This window comes from Sinohyriopsis cumingii, unplaced genomic scaffold, assembly GCF_028554795.1.
Source record: "Sinohyriopsis cumingii isolate HCF-2022 unplaced genomic scaffold, ASM2855479v2 utg002411l, whole genome shotgun sequence".
NCBI classification, from domain to species: domain Eukaryota; kingdom Metazoa; phylum Mollusca; class Bivalvia; order Unionida; family Unionidae; genus Sinohyriopsis; species Sinohyriopsis cumingii.
Window position 1 is genome coordinate 375586 of NW_028316201.1, and position 16165 is coordinate 391750.

Genomic DNA, 16165 nt, shown 5'->3' on the forward strand with positions numbered 1-16165 from the left:
AATTCAACATCTGAATGCAATTATAGTTTTGAACTGCAATAAGCATACATCTAATTGAGTGTTGTCCTCACAAAGTTTCTGGATATAACCAAGCGTCAATACACATACTGGACAATAATTATAGCGTAATGCGCAACAAGATCATGCACATTTGTAATGACCAGTTGTAAACGGCTGGAGTCAACAGATGCACCTAAGTACCTGTTCAGCGTATATTGTCCTGATAATCCATTTTTACACCTTTAATTGTCAGTTATAGCTAATACCTAATGCAGTGGACAATTTAATTTACGACCGATAAATGAATTAAAAATGTTATATTTTTAACGTTAAAATTGGAACCATGTTCACCAACATATGAAAGGTTCTTTACGTGACAAGGTAATTCTAGTGAAATGCCTTAACTCGAGATACCACCTCAGTTGATCCCGCTACCTTAAGTAGGGTTTCATCATGGGTCCCATGAATTGTAAGCACTGTGCCACAAGGTTGAAAATGCACATTTTAAACAAACTGATATTAAACTTCAACGAAATTCATATAGAGTGATTTATAAGTTATGGACGTTGAGAAAAATGTTCCGCCTAGGTAGCTCCAATTGTTTGGAAAGCGTTTATAAAACAAATAGTTAAATTAATGTGGATATAGTTTCATGTACGTGTCATAACAAAACCACTATTCAGAACAAACGATGTTTACTGGATCAGCTGCTACACCTGTCACTTCCTGTTTTAACAACAATGCATTGATATTCACGATAAAGAAGATGTTGAACACTCCTTTGCTGTTGGCTCTTATTTACTAATCAGAGATCGCAGCATTTACATTGTATCTTTCAGCTTACTCCTTTTGTACGCTTGATTGTTTTTTTTGAAATGTGACACAGAAGAAATTTTGCAATATTATTAAATGCTCCGAAATATTTATATTGTACATACTAAATTTATCAATTATACACAATGACAGTAGTGGCTATAACTAGTGAAATGTCTTGTTCCCCCCACCCGTCTCTCTCATTTATAATACATCTTAATTCACTTAGTTATACCAATATATGGATATTTCGTTTTTCATTGAAATTGCTTGCATTATATTTGTCGTTGAAATTTTATGTCTTTCTTTTATGAAATTCTGATGTAACTTTATGTATTCTCATTTTTTTTGTCATTTTGTTTTTTTATTTAATATCAAAGGACCTCGATAATTTAATTATTGCTTAGTTAAACAATAATACAATATGTTTACAAAAAACCCTAAACCAGAGTATCATAATGGTCATTCATTCAATCAGAACGATGAGAGACATATAAAGTCAACAGATCTTTGACATTTTTTACATGCTGTCACACTTACTACTCTTAAAACAAACATTTGTTTAAGATATTATTTGTTATAAAACCTTGAATTTTATGTTGTAGGTACGGTGATACATGTACAAGACGGTGCATCGTTGATTGTTCAGTTCATGTGTAACAAAACGAATATATCTTCGACTACAATTGAGATGATCGATCCTACACATCTTATTGCAATCTATGACGTGAAAGAGGCAAACTGTCCAGGGTATCTCTATACGGGTCGAATAGAAAACTGTGTATTTAATGAAAACATTTTTTCTTTAACGTTGCAAAAAGTATCATGGTTAGACATTGGCACGTATGTTGCCTGGGATGACAAGGGATTCCTTTTGGATTCAATAGATCTCGCCATTCAAGGTAAATATGTCTTGCAAATTAAATGATTTACGTATTAACTTTTTGCTCGAAGAATATCACATAGTACAAGATAATGTGATACATTTTCCATGACAATTATAGTGGTAAAATGTATAAAGTGTGAATCATTATAAAAGATTAACGACATTGTAACAGTATTTTAAATGTTTGATGGCTTTTTATATTCAGTGAGTAAACATGTAAATAAAAATAATTAAAGAGATCTATTGTTCAAAGTTAAGAGATAAAAAAGATATTAAATCAGTCTCATGCAGAGGAAAAAGCTCTTTGAAATATGTGAGTACATTCTTTAAATTTACTAGTGTCCGGCTCATAAGCAATTGGTATATATGGTATGTAGTTTTAATTTTGTATTCGCGTATATTGGTCCCTTTATCGTTTTTTTTTGGTTATGTATTTTTCTACAGGTATTTTCTAAGCTGTTGAAAGAAATAATTTAATTTGTAAGAAAAAATGAATGAGTTTTGCTTTGGCTTTTTCATAGGATTATGACCCTTATGTGATTTACCCTTGACTGCGAATTAATCAAGATATTTGGAACAAAGTAGGATCGTTTCAGATGTGTTGTATCTATACTAAGTACTGTGTTATCTAATTTGTACAATAATAAGCAAGTCTGTACGCAGTAGTCTCTTATATTCCTTAAATTATCTTATGATTTGCAAATATGCGATGGGTTAGGGTACATTTCTTCACCTTAAAAACAGTTCGATTAAAATTACTTCCACCATCACCCGTTTTACAAATAAAAGGTTAGAACGGACTGTCTTGATTATTACATACAGTCAAATCTGAATCACGTAAGGGTTATAATCGTATGAAAAAATCAAAGGCAAAACTCATTTAGTCTTTTTTCTTGCAAACTAAATTATTTTAAAATTTAGATATTCTCATTCCCTTCAAGAACTGAAATGATACCTGTAAAAAAGTACATAACCTGACTAGAAGATAAAGGAGCCAATAACTCTGGATAAACATAATTTTTTAAAATTTTATTTCAACGCTTTTCTGGACGTGATACATTTGCTAATGACCCAAGTTATAGAGAATCTTTCAGGAATTCGTTTTTCCCCATTCGTATAATTCTTCAATTTTATTTTCGCTTAGAAGGCACCAGAACATCAAACCTGGAAACTACAAAAGGGTATGTCACTGTACCGTCTACGTCTACTGCAAAACAAACTGGTAACTATTTAAACTTTGAAGGAAATTAGTGTCTTGAACATTTGTTTTTCTAACTCAGCATTTAAATAAAATAAAATAATGACTTCAACCAAATGATTAAACAAATATAAATACAGTAAAGAACTCAAAACGGCCAAAATTTAATGGAATTAAAATAAATTTTTAAACATGATCATTGATAACTTTATTATAATGGTTGAAATGTTGTAATCTTTAATAAACACTTTTATCCTTAAATATGTATTCATCCTCTGCATCATCATTGACCTTAGCAGCGCGATATCTAAATCTCCATTTTTGAAAAATGCACAATGCCCATTCATAAATGTTTGAATAAAAATGTTAAACTTTCCTAACGTCTTACTTCATACTTTTCGTATCTAATATCCCAAATGAATAGAGATAAAGTGAACATGAAACATCAATATGTTCTTGGCACATTGTTTGTTTTGAATACTGCCCGTCATATTTGGCTTCGGATTTATTAACACACATATTCGTTATAAACAATAAAATTGGTCAGTTTTAGCCAAACATATTAATTGCTTCATTCAGTCATACAGTTGACTGAGGTGGAACATTTATTTATTTTTATTTTACATATTACTTGGAAATACTCGAAAATTTCCATTAGCAGATCCAACATAGTTAATTTACATAGCTTGCATAAAAATCACTGCAGTATCCTGCTACAGCAACGGCAAGCAATGTAAACAGAGCTAGCTCTTTTACACTCACTGTACTGAATGAGTACAATGTACATGATAAATTTTTTCCAGATGATGTCCTCACGACTTTAACATTATTCTACATTTCATGTAATGGTAACAGTAAAACTTGGTCAGAATTGTATCAATAAAAATTTATCTTAGACTTCAAGTCATAATAATAATTTATGAGAAATAAACCCAAATTAAAAAAGTTTCAAAATGAAAATAAAATTAAAAATTATAAAAGGTGGAGACATATATATATACATAAATTACTAATAATTCGTTAAGGTACTTCGTCAGACATGACATGCCTTTAGTATGGGACATCAAGAAACTTAATTCAATAGCAAATATATCATAACACTAACGCTAATCTTAAATACATGTTTTAAATGGTTGATAGAAAACATTGAATTCGGCTAGGCATTGTCCTGCACATTGGCACCCGCAGGACTTTTGTAGTGGGGATCAGGGTTTGTGTGTGTGTGAGTGTCTGTGTGTGTGTGTGGGGGGGGGTCAGTCATTCACGGCCTGGAGAGTTAGTAAAGTAAACAGTCTGAAACTGAAGCTGATATTTGCTAAGCATTTTTATCTGAATCTTGTGACATATTTTCAGGTTCATTTGCATGATTATATACATATATATATATAAAGATGAGAGAGAGAGAGAGAGAGAATGAGAGAGGCAGAGAGAGATACATACACGCATTATAGTCTATACTGTATCACTGATATACCACGAACTTTCTTTTAATGAAAACTTCATACAACTAGTGGTATGTCAAAGATACAGAGTTCATACTATAAATAGATTTTATTGATATCATATGCAAAGTCACACACTTGCATTTCGAACAATTTAAGATTACGTACAATCAAATCTATGCTTATGGAATGAATGAACTTGACACAGCCTTGTTGAATATATCCGCCACAAAATGTAGTTCTTTCCATTCTGCGAGTATTCGCAATCTCCTTTGCAAATTGAAAAGTTACATTTTTCATTTTAACTTCTACTATAATTTTATTGATTAATTAAATTTAAGAGATTCTAATGATTCAAACCTGAAAGAGGGTTTATTATAGAAAGCAGAGAACTAAAATACAGCTTGGTAAGCGTCTTGAACATTGAACCCGCAGACTTTCCGTTTTCAGGCTAACTTAATGTAACAAGTGGGTACTATAAACTATCCCGCAAGAGGTAATCCAAACATTTATAAATATATTTTCAGCTGATGTAACTGGTAACTGGTTATTATGATTTAATGAACCCACAATGTAATTGTTTCTATGAGAGAGAGAGAGAGAGAGAGAGAGAGAGAGAGAGATTGGGGAGATTTTCGTTAATGCATTTGTTCAATGCCCATCCCAATGGTTCTTAATACAAAAGAAAGAAAGAATTAACTATATTATAGCATGTTTTCTCCTCCAAACACATACATTTATCATATAATCTTGCCAGGCAGTTGGAACTTTGTATCATTGGTATTGTGAACACTGTATTAATATATATCGGAGCGTGTACCCCTAACAGTTACGAGGACCAAGTTCGTCTAGGTGTGCAAATTCAAGTTTCTTTGTCTCTCTCAATGCACAAACTTCCACGAATTCTCTTACTTATGCATGAGAGAGAGGGAGAGAATTTCAGTGAAATTTTGTAGCATGTTCAATTAATTATTACATTTTGTATCCTTATTGTATCAAAACGCCAATGATTAATCAAGGGAAATTCATCAGAGTTATATATAATATAGAGGCGATCGCTTGCTGTTGAAAAATAACCTAATTTTGAAACAATGTTATAAATTGCGTACGTATGCGCTATGTGAGGATCACACTTGATGTTATTGGTATGACAAATTGCTTGATATTAACACTTTAAAAGCCATGCTATTTTTAAAGTATGTGGTCTTTATATCTATATAATTGTTGTTTGACTTATCTGATACAGATAGACTGAAGTTAAACATAAAATCTTGTAACATTGAAGAAGAATGGAATATATTTTTAGAAATGAACTTAAGTAGATTTAAGAATATACAGAAAATTAAAAGAGGGAATTAATGCTTGGAGAGTCATAACATTTTCAGGTATCATCTCAGCTATTGAAAGAAATACTTTTATTTATAAGAGAAAAAATGAATGAGTATTTCCTTGACCTTTTCATAGGATTATGTCCCTTATGTGATTTACTCTTGACTGCGTATTAATCAAGATATTTGGAATAAAGTAGGATCGTTTCAGACGTTTCAATAATAAAGTTCTCAGAATAATATTCTGCGTTGTTGTTCAAGACGGTTGACATTTGACCCCCCCCCCCACTTCCTTTCACTTGTAGTACAAATAAATGGAATCGCGAGTTTAAAGGCATGGCTCTGCAAATGTATATTAACCTAACTATATTCACTAAAAGCTCACGTTTTGCCATCCGTCGTGTATGTATCTATATATATATATATATATATATATATATATATATATATATATATATATATATATATATATATATATATCTGTGTGTGTAACACTGATAATCTCCAGGAGATTTTGACGGCGATAATAGAACAATTATGTAAGACTAAAACAGATATTATCTCATTTATGTGTTATCAAAGTAACACTACGTCAAAAAGATTGTTTCCAAAAAATAACCACCACACTTCATTTTTCCTTCTACGTCTAAAATACATGTTCAATGTAGGCATTGCTTTCATTATAATAATGGTTTCATTAATTGGGTTGAGTGGACGTAGAAAATGCATTGTCTGGAGTATCTTTGTGTGATAATTGCTTTCCTCAGTAATAAATGGGTTTTATTTTCATTTGCTACAAGTTAGGCTACTACTGGTGGCAGTGGTGACGTTTTGTTTTGGTTTTCGACCGTGTGATTATTGGTCCGCACATACAGAAAAGATCATTAGAACTAATTTATGGAGTGATGTCAAATTTGGTTAGTTTGTATGCATATAAGATTGGTGTGATTATATGCGCATGCAACAATATCAATTATGTCATTTTTATTTTAGAAACGGTAGAAATGTTTTGCTGTTTAATAAACACAAATCTACTAATTCTGTATATTAGTTTTAATAGACAAATTCTATGTTTGCTGTAATAATCATAAAAACAATATTTTGAAAATGTGCATCTCATGCACGTATGTAACATATTAATTTAGGTAACATCACTTATAAAAAATGTGTGTGTGTATGAGAGAGAGAGAGCTCAATAACATGTTTGTTAAAAACTGGCATATAAAGCATGGAACAGATTACTGCGGAATTATCAATAGTCTTATACATACCACTGTTAGAAGAGGCGTTTATTTGTTAGTTCATTAATTGCTTCGTTTTAGGAAAAATCGTCAAAGGCAAACAAGACAAAAATATCTCATTGCTTTTTGTTCATGTATCTACTACAAATACAGAAGAAATCATATAGTTTGCACGAATTTCACAACAGAAGTCCGTTTGAAAAAACATCAGTTTGAGTAAAAACTACAAATAAAATTATCCCGTGTTATGTTAATAGTCATAGCGTTCTTCTTACACTTTCATACTCATGAATATATACTAAAAATTTAGATTTTGAACAATTATATCGTTTCATATCCTTAATTTATTGTTGCAGCCAATGTATATAATTGCCTTGTGTACTGAAACATTTTTATTATCTCTCTCTCTCTCTCTCTGACTCTCTCTGTCTCTTTGTGACTCTCTGTCTGTCTGTCAGTCTCTCTCTCTGAATTGTTTATCTTTATTAAAATAAACTTCAGGGATTACTCTGCTGCGAGAAACTAACATTATTCTGAAACTGAAAATATGTGAGATTCCCGTCTAGAGCTAAGACCTCGATTAGAGATTGATCTGATGACGCATATATGGTCTGGTTCATTATTTCCTTCATAGCATTAAATAATCGAGTGAAGACAGAGAACTAGGAGACATAGCAACGTCTTGTTGTACATATATACCGGATATTGGAAATCGCCATCTAAAATTTTGTCAGAACTCTGTATACAGCCGAAGTTAACAATTCACTTCTGTTCCTTTTGACACTGTTCCAAAAATGTCGTTTAATAGCGAGCATATGCACGTTCATTATCACCACCGTTTGTACGTGATCCCTAATTTTTTAAAAAGTGTCAAAGTTAGATTTTCATCACATCTCTGCGGTCTATGATTCTGATGGGGAACTAAAGACGTATTTCAGTTGTCTAGAACGCATCATCCGTCATTCTGCTTTGCACCACAGGCTGTGAACCACACATGACAAAAGTAGATAATTACGGTTCTTGACTACAATCTAACATAATATACCGTTTCTTGAGATTTTGAATACATTACTAAAATGTGGAGAACCACATCTTGGTTTCAAGATCATGGCTATTCTAATCAAGATATGCTTTTTCTTATGCTGTTTGGAATATTTGATACAACAGGTAAACACTTAACTGATGTAGTATAATGTTTCAAGTGTAGCATACGAACTACTATTGAATTCATAATAAAATGAGAATGAGACTTCACTATATGTTTTAACAAATGTAAAGGTATAAAACAAAATAAGACATCGACAGTTCTTTACGATTGACAATGATAACTATTGAGTTTCCTTACTATGAATTCTCCGACGCAATTACGAAAGGTAGCAAATGACGAGCACACACACACACACACACACACACACAAGCACACGCGCGCGCGCGTATTATAGTCTATACTGTGTCACTGATACCACGAAATTTCTTTTAATGAAAAATTCATACAACTAGTGGTATGTCAAAGATACAGAGTTCATACTATAAATAGATTTTATTGATATCATATACAAATACCCATACCTGCATTTCCAACAACTTAAGATTACCTACAAGCAACTCTGTGTTTGCAGAATGAACTTGTCTCAGCCGTGTCTAGTGTGTCCGCCATAAAATGTTGTTGTTGTTGTAGGGATTGACGCCATTTTCAGCACACGATAGGCTATATATGGCGGCCAGTATTAATGGTGGAGGAAGAACCCGAGAAAACCCAGGAAAGAACCACCGACCCACGAGAAGCTACTGGAAAGCTTTCTCACATACCCTCATTAGCCGAATCTGAGAATCGAGCCCACACAGACAGAGGTGAGATGGCAGTGATCCGTAACGGAGAACGCTTTAGACCACTCGGCCACTCGGGGCCCATGTATGTATGTATGTATGTATGTATGTATGTATGGATGTATATATCTATATCTATATATATATATATCTATATATATATATATATATATATATATATATATATATATATATATACGCACACACACACACACACACACACACACACTGCAAATGGGTCGAACCTATTTTTAGAACATCTGTTGCACGTGTCCTCCTTTGTTTTCTTTGTTTTGATATCACCTAGTAGAACTGATTTGACAGAAGATCAATTTTTAAAAGTTACATGAGATGAACTCTTTTAGCTTAAAATCCTGAGAATAATTATTTTTTCAACAAAATGCACAGGAAGACTTTATATTGACAACCAATCAACGCCTACACAGACGAAATGAAATAAAACATAAATAATTTAAGTAAGATAATTACTAAACCATACAATAAGAATACCCAGTATAAGTAAAGCAAACGTGATGTGAAAATTAGACGACTAAATGTTTTCACTTAAAATTTCTTTCAGAGTTGTCTGTCCATGCGGATTGTGTTTTATTTGAAAATAATATGAAAACATCACAAACAACAGCAACAAAAATAGCTATGAATAAACGAACAACACCAAAAAACAACACATCAACAACAACACCAAGAAGGGGAGAGAATTATCCGACGTGGATGCAGTTTGATTTATTTTTGATCAGAATAAATTGCAGTCGATGCCAATAAATATTAACTACGTATAAAATAACAAAACCAGTCTTAAACATTAAGTAACAAATGTGGACTATAAATTAATGGCGTAATTATTTACTAAGACGTGTAATAATCATTCATGAAGGGGAAACTGATTTTATAGACCCCTGTCAATTATGTTAATTAGACTACCTGCTGTTCTAATACGGCAAATGTCAGTAACACTTTTAAGATATTAGAAACTGAGTCTAACTCAGACATGACAGTATATATATATAATGGCTTAAGTAAAACTTTATGTCAAGATGGTGTGTAGAGGTGAGGAGGAGTATGAGAAGGATGAATAGGGAGAGATGAAGTGGCAGTATCACGTTCAATACTAATACTCTTCTCACGAATGAATAATAGTGTACAATCACCTCTACACTCCACACTTCCTGATACATTGTTGGAGAGCTATTGTGTAAGTTAGATAATTGTTCCCCATACCCATTTTTACGGTTTCTTAAGCGTGACTCATATGTAGCTGTGAATGTATTGTTCTGACGGTCATAGTGTCATATGTCCAACAGTTGTTTTATCATTGTGGAGTTTTCTGAATGTACTGTATTTATTTATGTACTTTAAAATTTATTCTCGACTATTCCTATGGCAATTCATCCTGACTTACCCACCCACTTCATGCGGACTAAGGGATGTAGAATATACCATAAGTTCTCTCTTGCATGTCGTAAGAAGCTTTGCACAGGCTCACTGTTTAAAAAAAATATCATAGTTACCGCATTTCCAAATATGCTACTACTTGCTGAGATGAAGCACTCTTTAAATTTTTAAATTAAGATGATCTTTACTTATGCATGATAGATGATCTACTAATACATGTACAGTGTAATATGAAATCTTGTACATTTAGCGAGCAAGCAAGTCTAAAGGAACATGAAAGTAGCGCAGATTGAGTATTTCCGTTAGTGGCAATGCTTCACAGAGGTACAACAGCTTGTGCAAAACCAAAATACAAAATGATGTGAAATGTGTTACTCTACAAAAGTTATAGTGAAAGGAGAACGAAACGTTAGTGTGGTGGTTACACTTATATCAGTTACTTTTCTAGATAGTATTATAGATTTTTCCGAAGTAGAATCAGCTCACCGTAGGTTAATTGTCTTTCCAAAAGGTTTGAAAAAAAATTAAAGATTTTTTGATATAGAAAAGTAACAAAAAAGACAAATACACTAAAATAAGGTTTTTATTTTCTGCCCCTTTGTTTCAAAGAGTCTTAACAAATGTTTTGCGCAGTTTAAACTATTTGCTGGAAAAATGTATTTAAACGAACCACATTGAAAATTGAATGGTGACAAGGACAGTACGCTTAGGAATTGTCATCTATAAGAACCGAGCACCGCCTCGTTGCATATAGAAGGTCGCTAAATGAAATGATCAAATTAACACTCCGTTAAAGATGATGTCCTCACTCCGTGATCAAATTAGTAAGCTCCATGGTTAGGACAAGTTCAACATTTCGGCATTAAATACACACGCCAAAGCCCTCAGGAACAGCCATCTGCTGTTAAAACGACCGAAATGCCTCTCGAAACTGAAAATAAAATAAGCCATGCAGATTCTGAATTTCGCAGTCAAAGTTGGATTTTTAACAAATAAATTGCGGTATTGTAGGGGTTTAAGAGTTCGGCTGAAGTATCTTTCCTTTATATAACTCTTAATCGGCATTCCTCGTTGTGTAATGATCACCGACGGCTTCCCAAATAGAATACTATTTCGAAAAATGTTCAATTCTTATTACAGTATAATTCTTTGGTCAAATGGATAATTTCTTTGTTGAGTAGAGTATGTAAAAAGTAAATCTAGATAACATAAACTTTAAATGCAGGTGAATATTTGACCAATGTATATTTACTATTGACTGTACATTAGAATATAAGGCATATTTATGTTAACTTGTGACAATCAAAGAGTTTATAAATTATAGTACCAATGATATAAGAACAACACGTGAACTACACACATGTTTTAAAAGAAAAAAAATAATTAATGCATTTATTTATTTAGGGAAAAACCATAATTAATGATAAAAAACTCCCTACTTATTTTCAATATGTAAAAATGGCAAATACAGACCGGAATCACATGGTCTGCATGATTAATCGCAAACGATCGCCTACTTATTTTCCGTATGTAACCATGGCAAATACAGATCGAATTCACATGGTCTGCATGAGCTTGATAAAGGGATTACGAAATATCATTTTAAGGAGACAGAAGACACAGTCTTAATATTATCATGTGTGTAGTCAACATTTTCAGCATGCTACTTACTCCATTTACGTTCTCTGTTCCATACACATTATGCAGATCAAGGTGAAAAACACGTTACGGTTTGCAACTTTATTTCTGGTTTAATGTACTTGTTTTATTTTTAAATTGCTTCTTGGTTTTTAAATAATGTGTGTGTGTGTGTGTGTGTGTGTGATCTTTTCGAAAGTAAGACATGAAAAGAACTAGATACGACTGAATTGATTTTTTGATTTGATGAAACATGGTCTGGTTTCCTATTTCATTCACTCCTCAGTACTTACTCAAATGGTAAGTGAGCAAGGTATTAGACTTAACGATATGCACCTATGCAATGTAAGTGAGATATTGACCTTTGCGCTCAACTTCTTGATCACCACTCTCTCGTTTTTATTAAATCCCCGATGTGCTATCCCCTGAATGAAATAAAACAACATAAAGCTTATATTTTCTTCCTCAAACTACCTATTTTTCATTCAACATGTCCTATCTTAGCATTTCGAAATGGTGTCTTTAACTCACAAAACGCTCTTTTCCTGTACGTTGGTAATATATCTACGTCTTGACATTCTGTTTCGTTAAATTGGAACGAAGGCAAAGTTGATCTTCTATCATAATCTTTTCGTTTAGACAGTGATCCGACAATATTCAAGTAAAATCAAATCCCTGCGCGCACTTTCAGATTTTGACTAGCTTATTGCCTGCTGAAAATGTGTGAGCTACGTCTGAGTGCAAAATCATGGATATCATAGCTAAATTATGCATTTTTCTCATGTTGTGTGGAGCAGGTCATTCAAAAGGTAAGTAGAAGAAATAATCTAATATAATGTAGTTGATAAATGTTTTTGAATTTATAACTTAATGTTAAACGTAGATATTTAAAGCGAGAAAGCTAAATCACGATATGCAGTTTGGTAGGTTGGTAATTTTACTGCAAAGCCAAGACGCCATCGTAAAATGAGCTCAAGTACCTTGGTTATATAATTAATATAAATATATAAAATTAAGTTTTTAAAAGGATACAATGAATTTAAAAGGAGTTTAAAAACATCTAGACTTAAACTTTAAAAACAGTCTGGCAGATAATAAAAGATAATCATATCAAACAAAACAGAATAATACTGCAGGCTCATAATATTTCATAGATGGATGGATGGATGGATGGATGGATGGATGGATGGATAGATGGATGGACATAACTATCTACGTATACTTTTGCATTTAAGATTTAGATCACTTTAAATTTTCAATAAACTAAGTCATATTACTATTATTCCATATTTATTGATATTTCAAACACTTAATTATTCAGATTTAAAACCGGATCTGAATACTCAAGGAGACACCGCAACTTTACACATTGACCAGCTTTGAATGACTGGAAACAAGATTTTGGAAATAAATTTTTGCGGTTACGCCAGTAAGCTACATGTCACGAATGCTGTACGACACAACCAAGAAACATCATCACTACAGATCTATTAACAGAAATTACACTAGCCGCCACAATAGTCTCAGTTTTCTGCTATTAAATGTAACCTTCATGGACAGTGGAAATTACACGATGTTCGAAGATTCTTTCGAAACTGGGAAAACAAGCATTCTTGTCGCACGTAAGTTTTCTTAATATATTGACTGCATTGCATGAGTATACATAATGCTGATAGCCCCACTAATTTTATGAAGACCCATTCGCCTGCACTCGAAAATCCTTCTTCATTGGTTCCATATTCCTGCAAGGGTATACATTTGTACACATAGCATTCCACCTACAATCATTAGCAATCTACATGCTTCATTCAGAAACACTGCATGATCACTGTAAAATCCTAATTCTTTCCGTAATTCGTATAAAAACAGATTATAATTAAGCAAAAAAGAAACATATTTTTCCAATACAAGTACGTTAAAGGACAAAGTAGCTCAAATAGAGCACGATGGTGGAGCTCATTTTACGTTCATGGGGTGAGTGTATAGATAGTGCTTAATCCTTCTGGATGGGACACAGTCCATCGCAGGCTAATATCGAATTCTGGTACCAATTCACTGCTGGGACGACTAGATCTTACAAGGGTAACTGTCCAGCATATGCTCGTCTGCGATTACAGCTGAAACGGCTGGATTAAGGTTAGACTCGCTACAGACTCTGGTACCCGTTTGCAGCTCCGAGAAATGGATTCAGCAAGGGTATGTGCTATGCGGATGCTGGAACCCACTCACAGCTGGGTCGACTGAATCCAGCAACGTTAACCTTCTGGCGGATACTAGTACTCGTTTACAGTTGGGACAACTGATACTATTAACCACCTAGCGTAGTTTGGTACCCATGTACAGCAGGGTCAACTGAATTCCAAAAGACTCTCTTCTGTAGCTGATACTAGTAGCTATTTACAGCTGGAATAATTGAATACAGCAATATTAATCACACACGAGATAGTGGTGCCTGTATATAACTGGAACGACTATTCGGCGTGGTTAATTGCTCAGCTCAGAAAGATGTATATCAGTACCATATACTAGACTATATTACCTCAACACCCAGGTCGCGACCCAAATCAGTGTCGCGAGGACGTTCTGGAGGGTGGCCAGAAATTTTGCGTTAGGGTGACAAAACTTATTAAAATGTGGAAACGGGTTCGTTTTAGCTCAGAAAATCTGTTTTGGGGTTGCGGCCAAAAAAAAAAAAAAAAAAAAACCACGGTTGGGAACCACTGGATTAGGCTGTATTCCACGATCATCAATCTGGATTGTGCGGTATCCACCACCAGGTCACAAATCCTCTGCATGTATGACAAATATAATGCATATGGTAATTCGTTAGATCAGTGATGCCGGAGATAGCTAATATTCATAAAAGTAAATAAACAGCGCACAGATTTGAAACCGAAATCAATTTCTTTTTGGCGCTTACATATATTACACTTAAAACAAGATTTCTATTTATGACAACATTTAATTTATTTTCTTTTCTAAGTTATAAATTGATTGGACAAGACAAGGCACCGATGGTCCTTCCGTTCACGTATAATAATATCAACACATCTATAATTCAAATTGTAATGCATATCCCTTGCATTATCTTTCCTGTTTCATGTACGATGTGAAGAAGGAGAATTGTACAAATTTTGGACAATTGTACGTGGCTCGAATACAAAACTGTGTATTGAGTGGAAACCGTTTCTCTTTCACTTTTCGAGACGTATCTTGGTTAGACAAGGGTATTTACGCTGCCTGGGATGACAAGGATTTCATTTTAGATACGAGTATGGTCGACTTTGAAGGTAAATATTGAGGCTACGTTGCTTTTCTATCCGATATTTAAATTTGTAAAGAAGTTCATGTTCTATTTCAAATTGTTGAATCTATACCAAAAATAAATCAATAAGTTTTGAATTTATAATAACTATTCGTATACCTCAATTGTCCCGATGACGTTAACATAATGTATTCGTGAAAGTGTTTTTGCAGTGCATAATGTGATACTGTGCAATCATTGACCACAGTGTGTTGATATAGTATTCACAGAGCCTTATCAAGACAGCACATCAATTGCTATACAATATTAGTAAGATAAAAACCATGCTAATATTATTTCATTTCTTCCTGTTCTTCATATTTAAATTAAGAATAATCCCTTTCATAAATATTACATTTCCTGAGATTTAATTTTGTGTGCTTTTATGTGAAGTGATACTGAGGCTTTTTATAAGTTTTTAATTCATATTTCAGATTTGTCGGAGTCATTTTCGAGTAATACAGAAGGTGAACTCCCTTCAACACAGACTGTAACGTCTACTAGTTCCTCAACATCGTACACAATACCACCACCACCCTCTTCAGACAAATGTCAATTTAAAGCAGATATTGGGATAGATGGGGCCTTTGAGCAACTGTTTAAAGTTGAGATGGCGCGTTTAAGTATCGAGCGGGAAAGGCAAAGGGCTGAATTAGAAAGGTTGAAGGTCGAAAAACAGAGACTTGCCATTGAAACCGAGAGACTTGGGTTAGAAAATGAAAGAGCATAAATATTAAAATCTATGTGCACGGATTGATAAATATACCTCTGACAAACTGATTTATTGTGAATTTTACAGACATATGGATCTCTATCCGAATTTAATTATAATAACATCTTTCAGTTTCAATTGCCAGATACATATATATATATATATATATATATATATATATATATATATATATATATATATATATATATATATATATATATATATATATATATATATATATATATATATATATATATATATATATATTGTAACCTCTTTGATACTTTACGAGATTAGATTATGTTATTTCTGCTGCTTCTTTATGACAATAAATCATGAATGTGTCTGGTTTTATACTTTCGG

General features: G+C 33.1%; 1 protein-coding gene across 1 annotated transcript; it reads left to right on the forward strand.

Moving 5' to 3' along the window:
- The first annotated feature begins 14910 nt into the window (after positions 1-14910).
- Positions 14911-15939, forward strand: LOC149770763 (uncharacterized). The gene is made up of 2 exons (XM_089949145.1): positions 14911-15076; positions 15525-15939. Exons 1-2 carry the CDS (start codon positions 15061-15063, stop codon positions 15818-15820), a joined length of 312 nt encoding a protein of 103 aa, XP_089805271.1. The 5' UTR covers positions 14911-15060; the 3' UTR covers positions 15821-15939.
- The last annotated feature ends 226 nt before the right edge of the window (positions 15940-16165 follow it).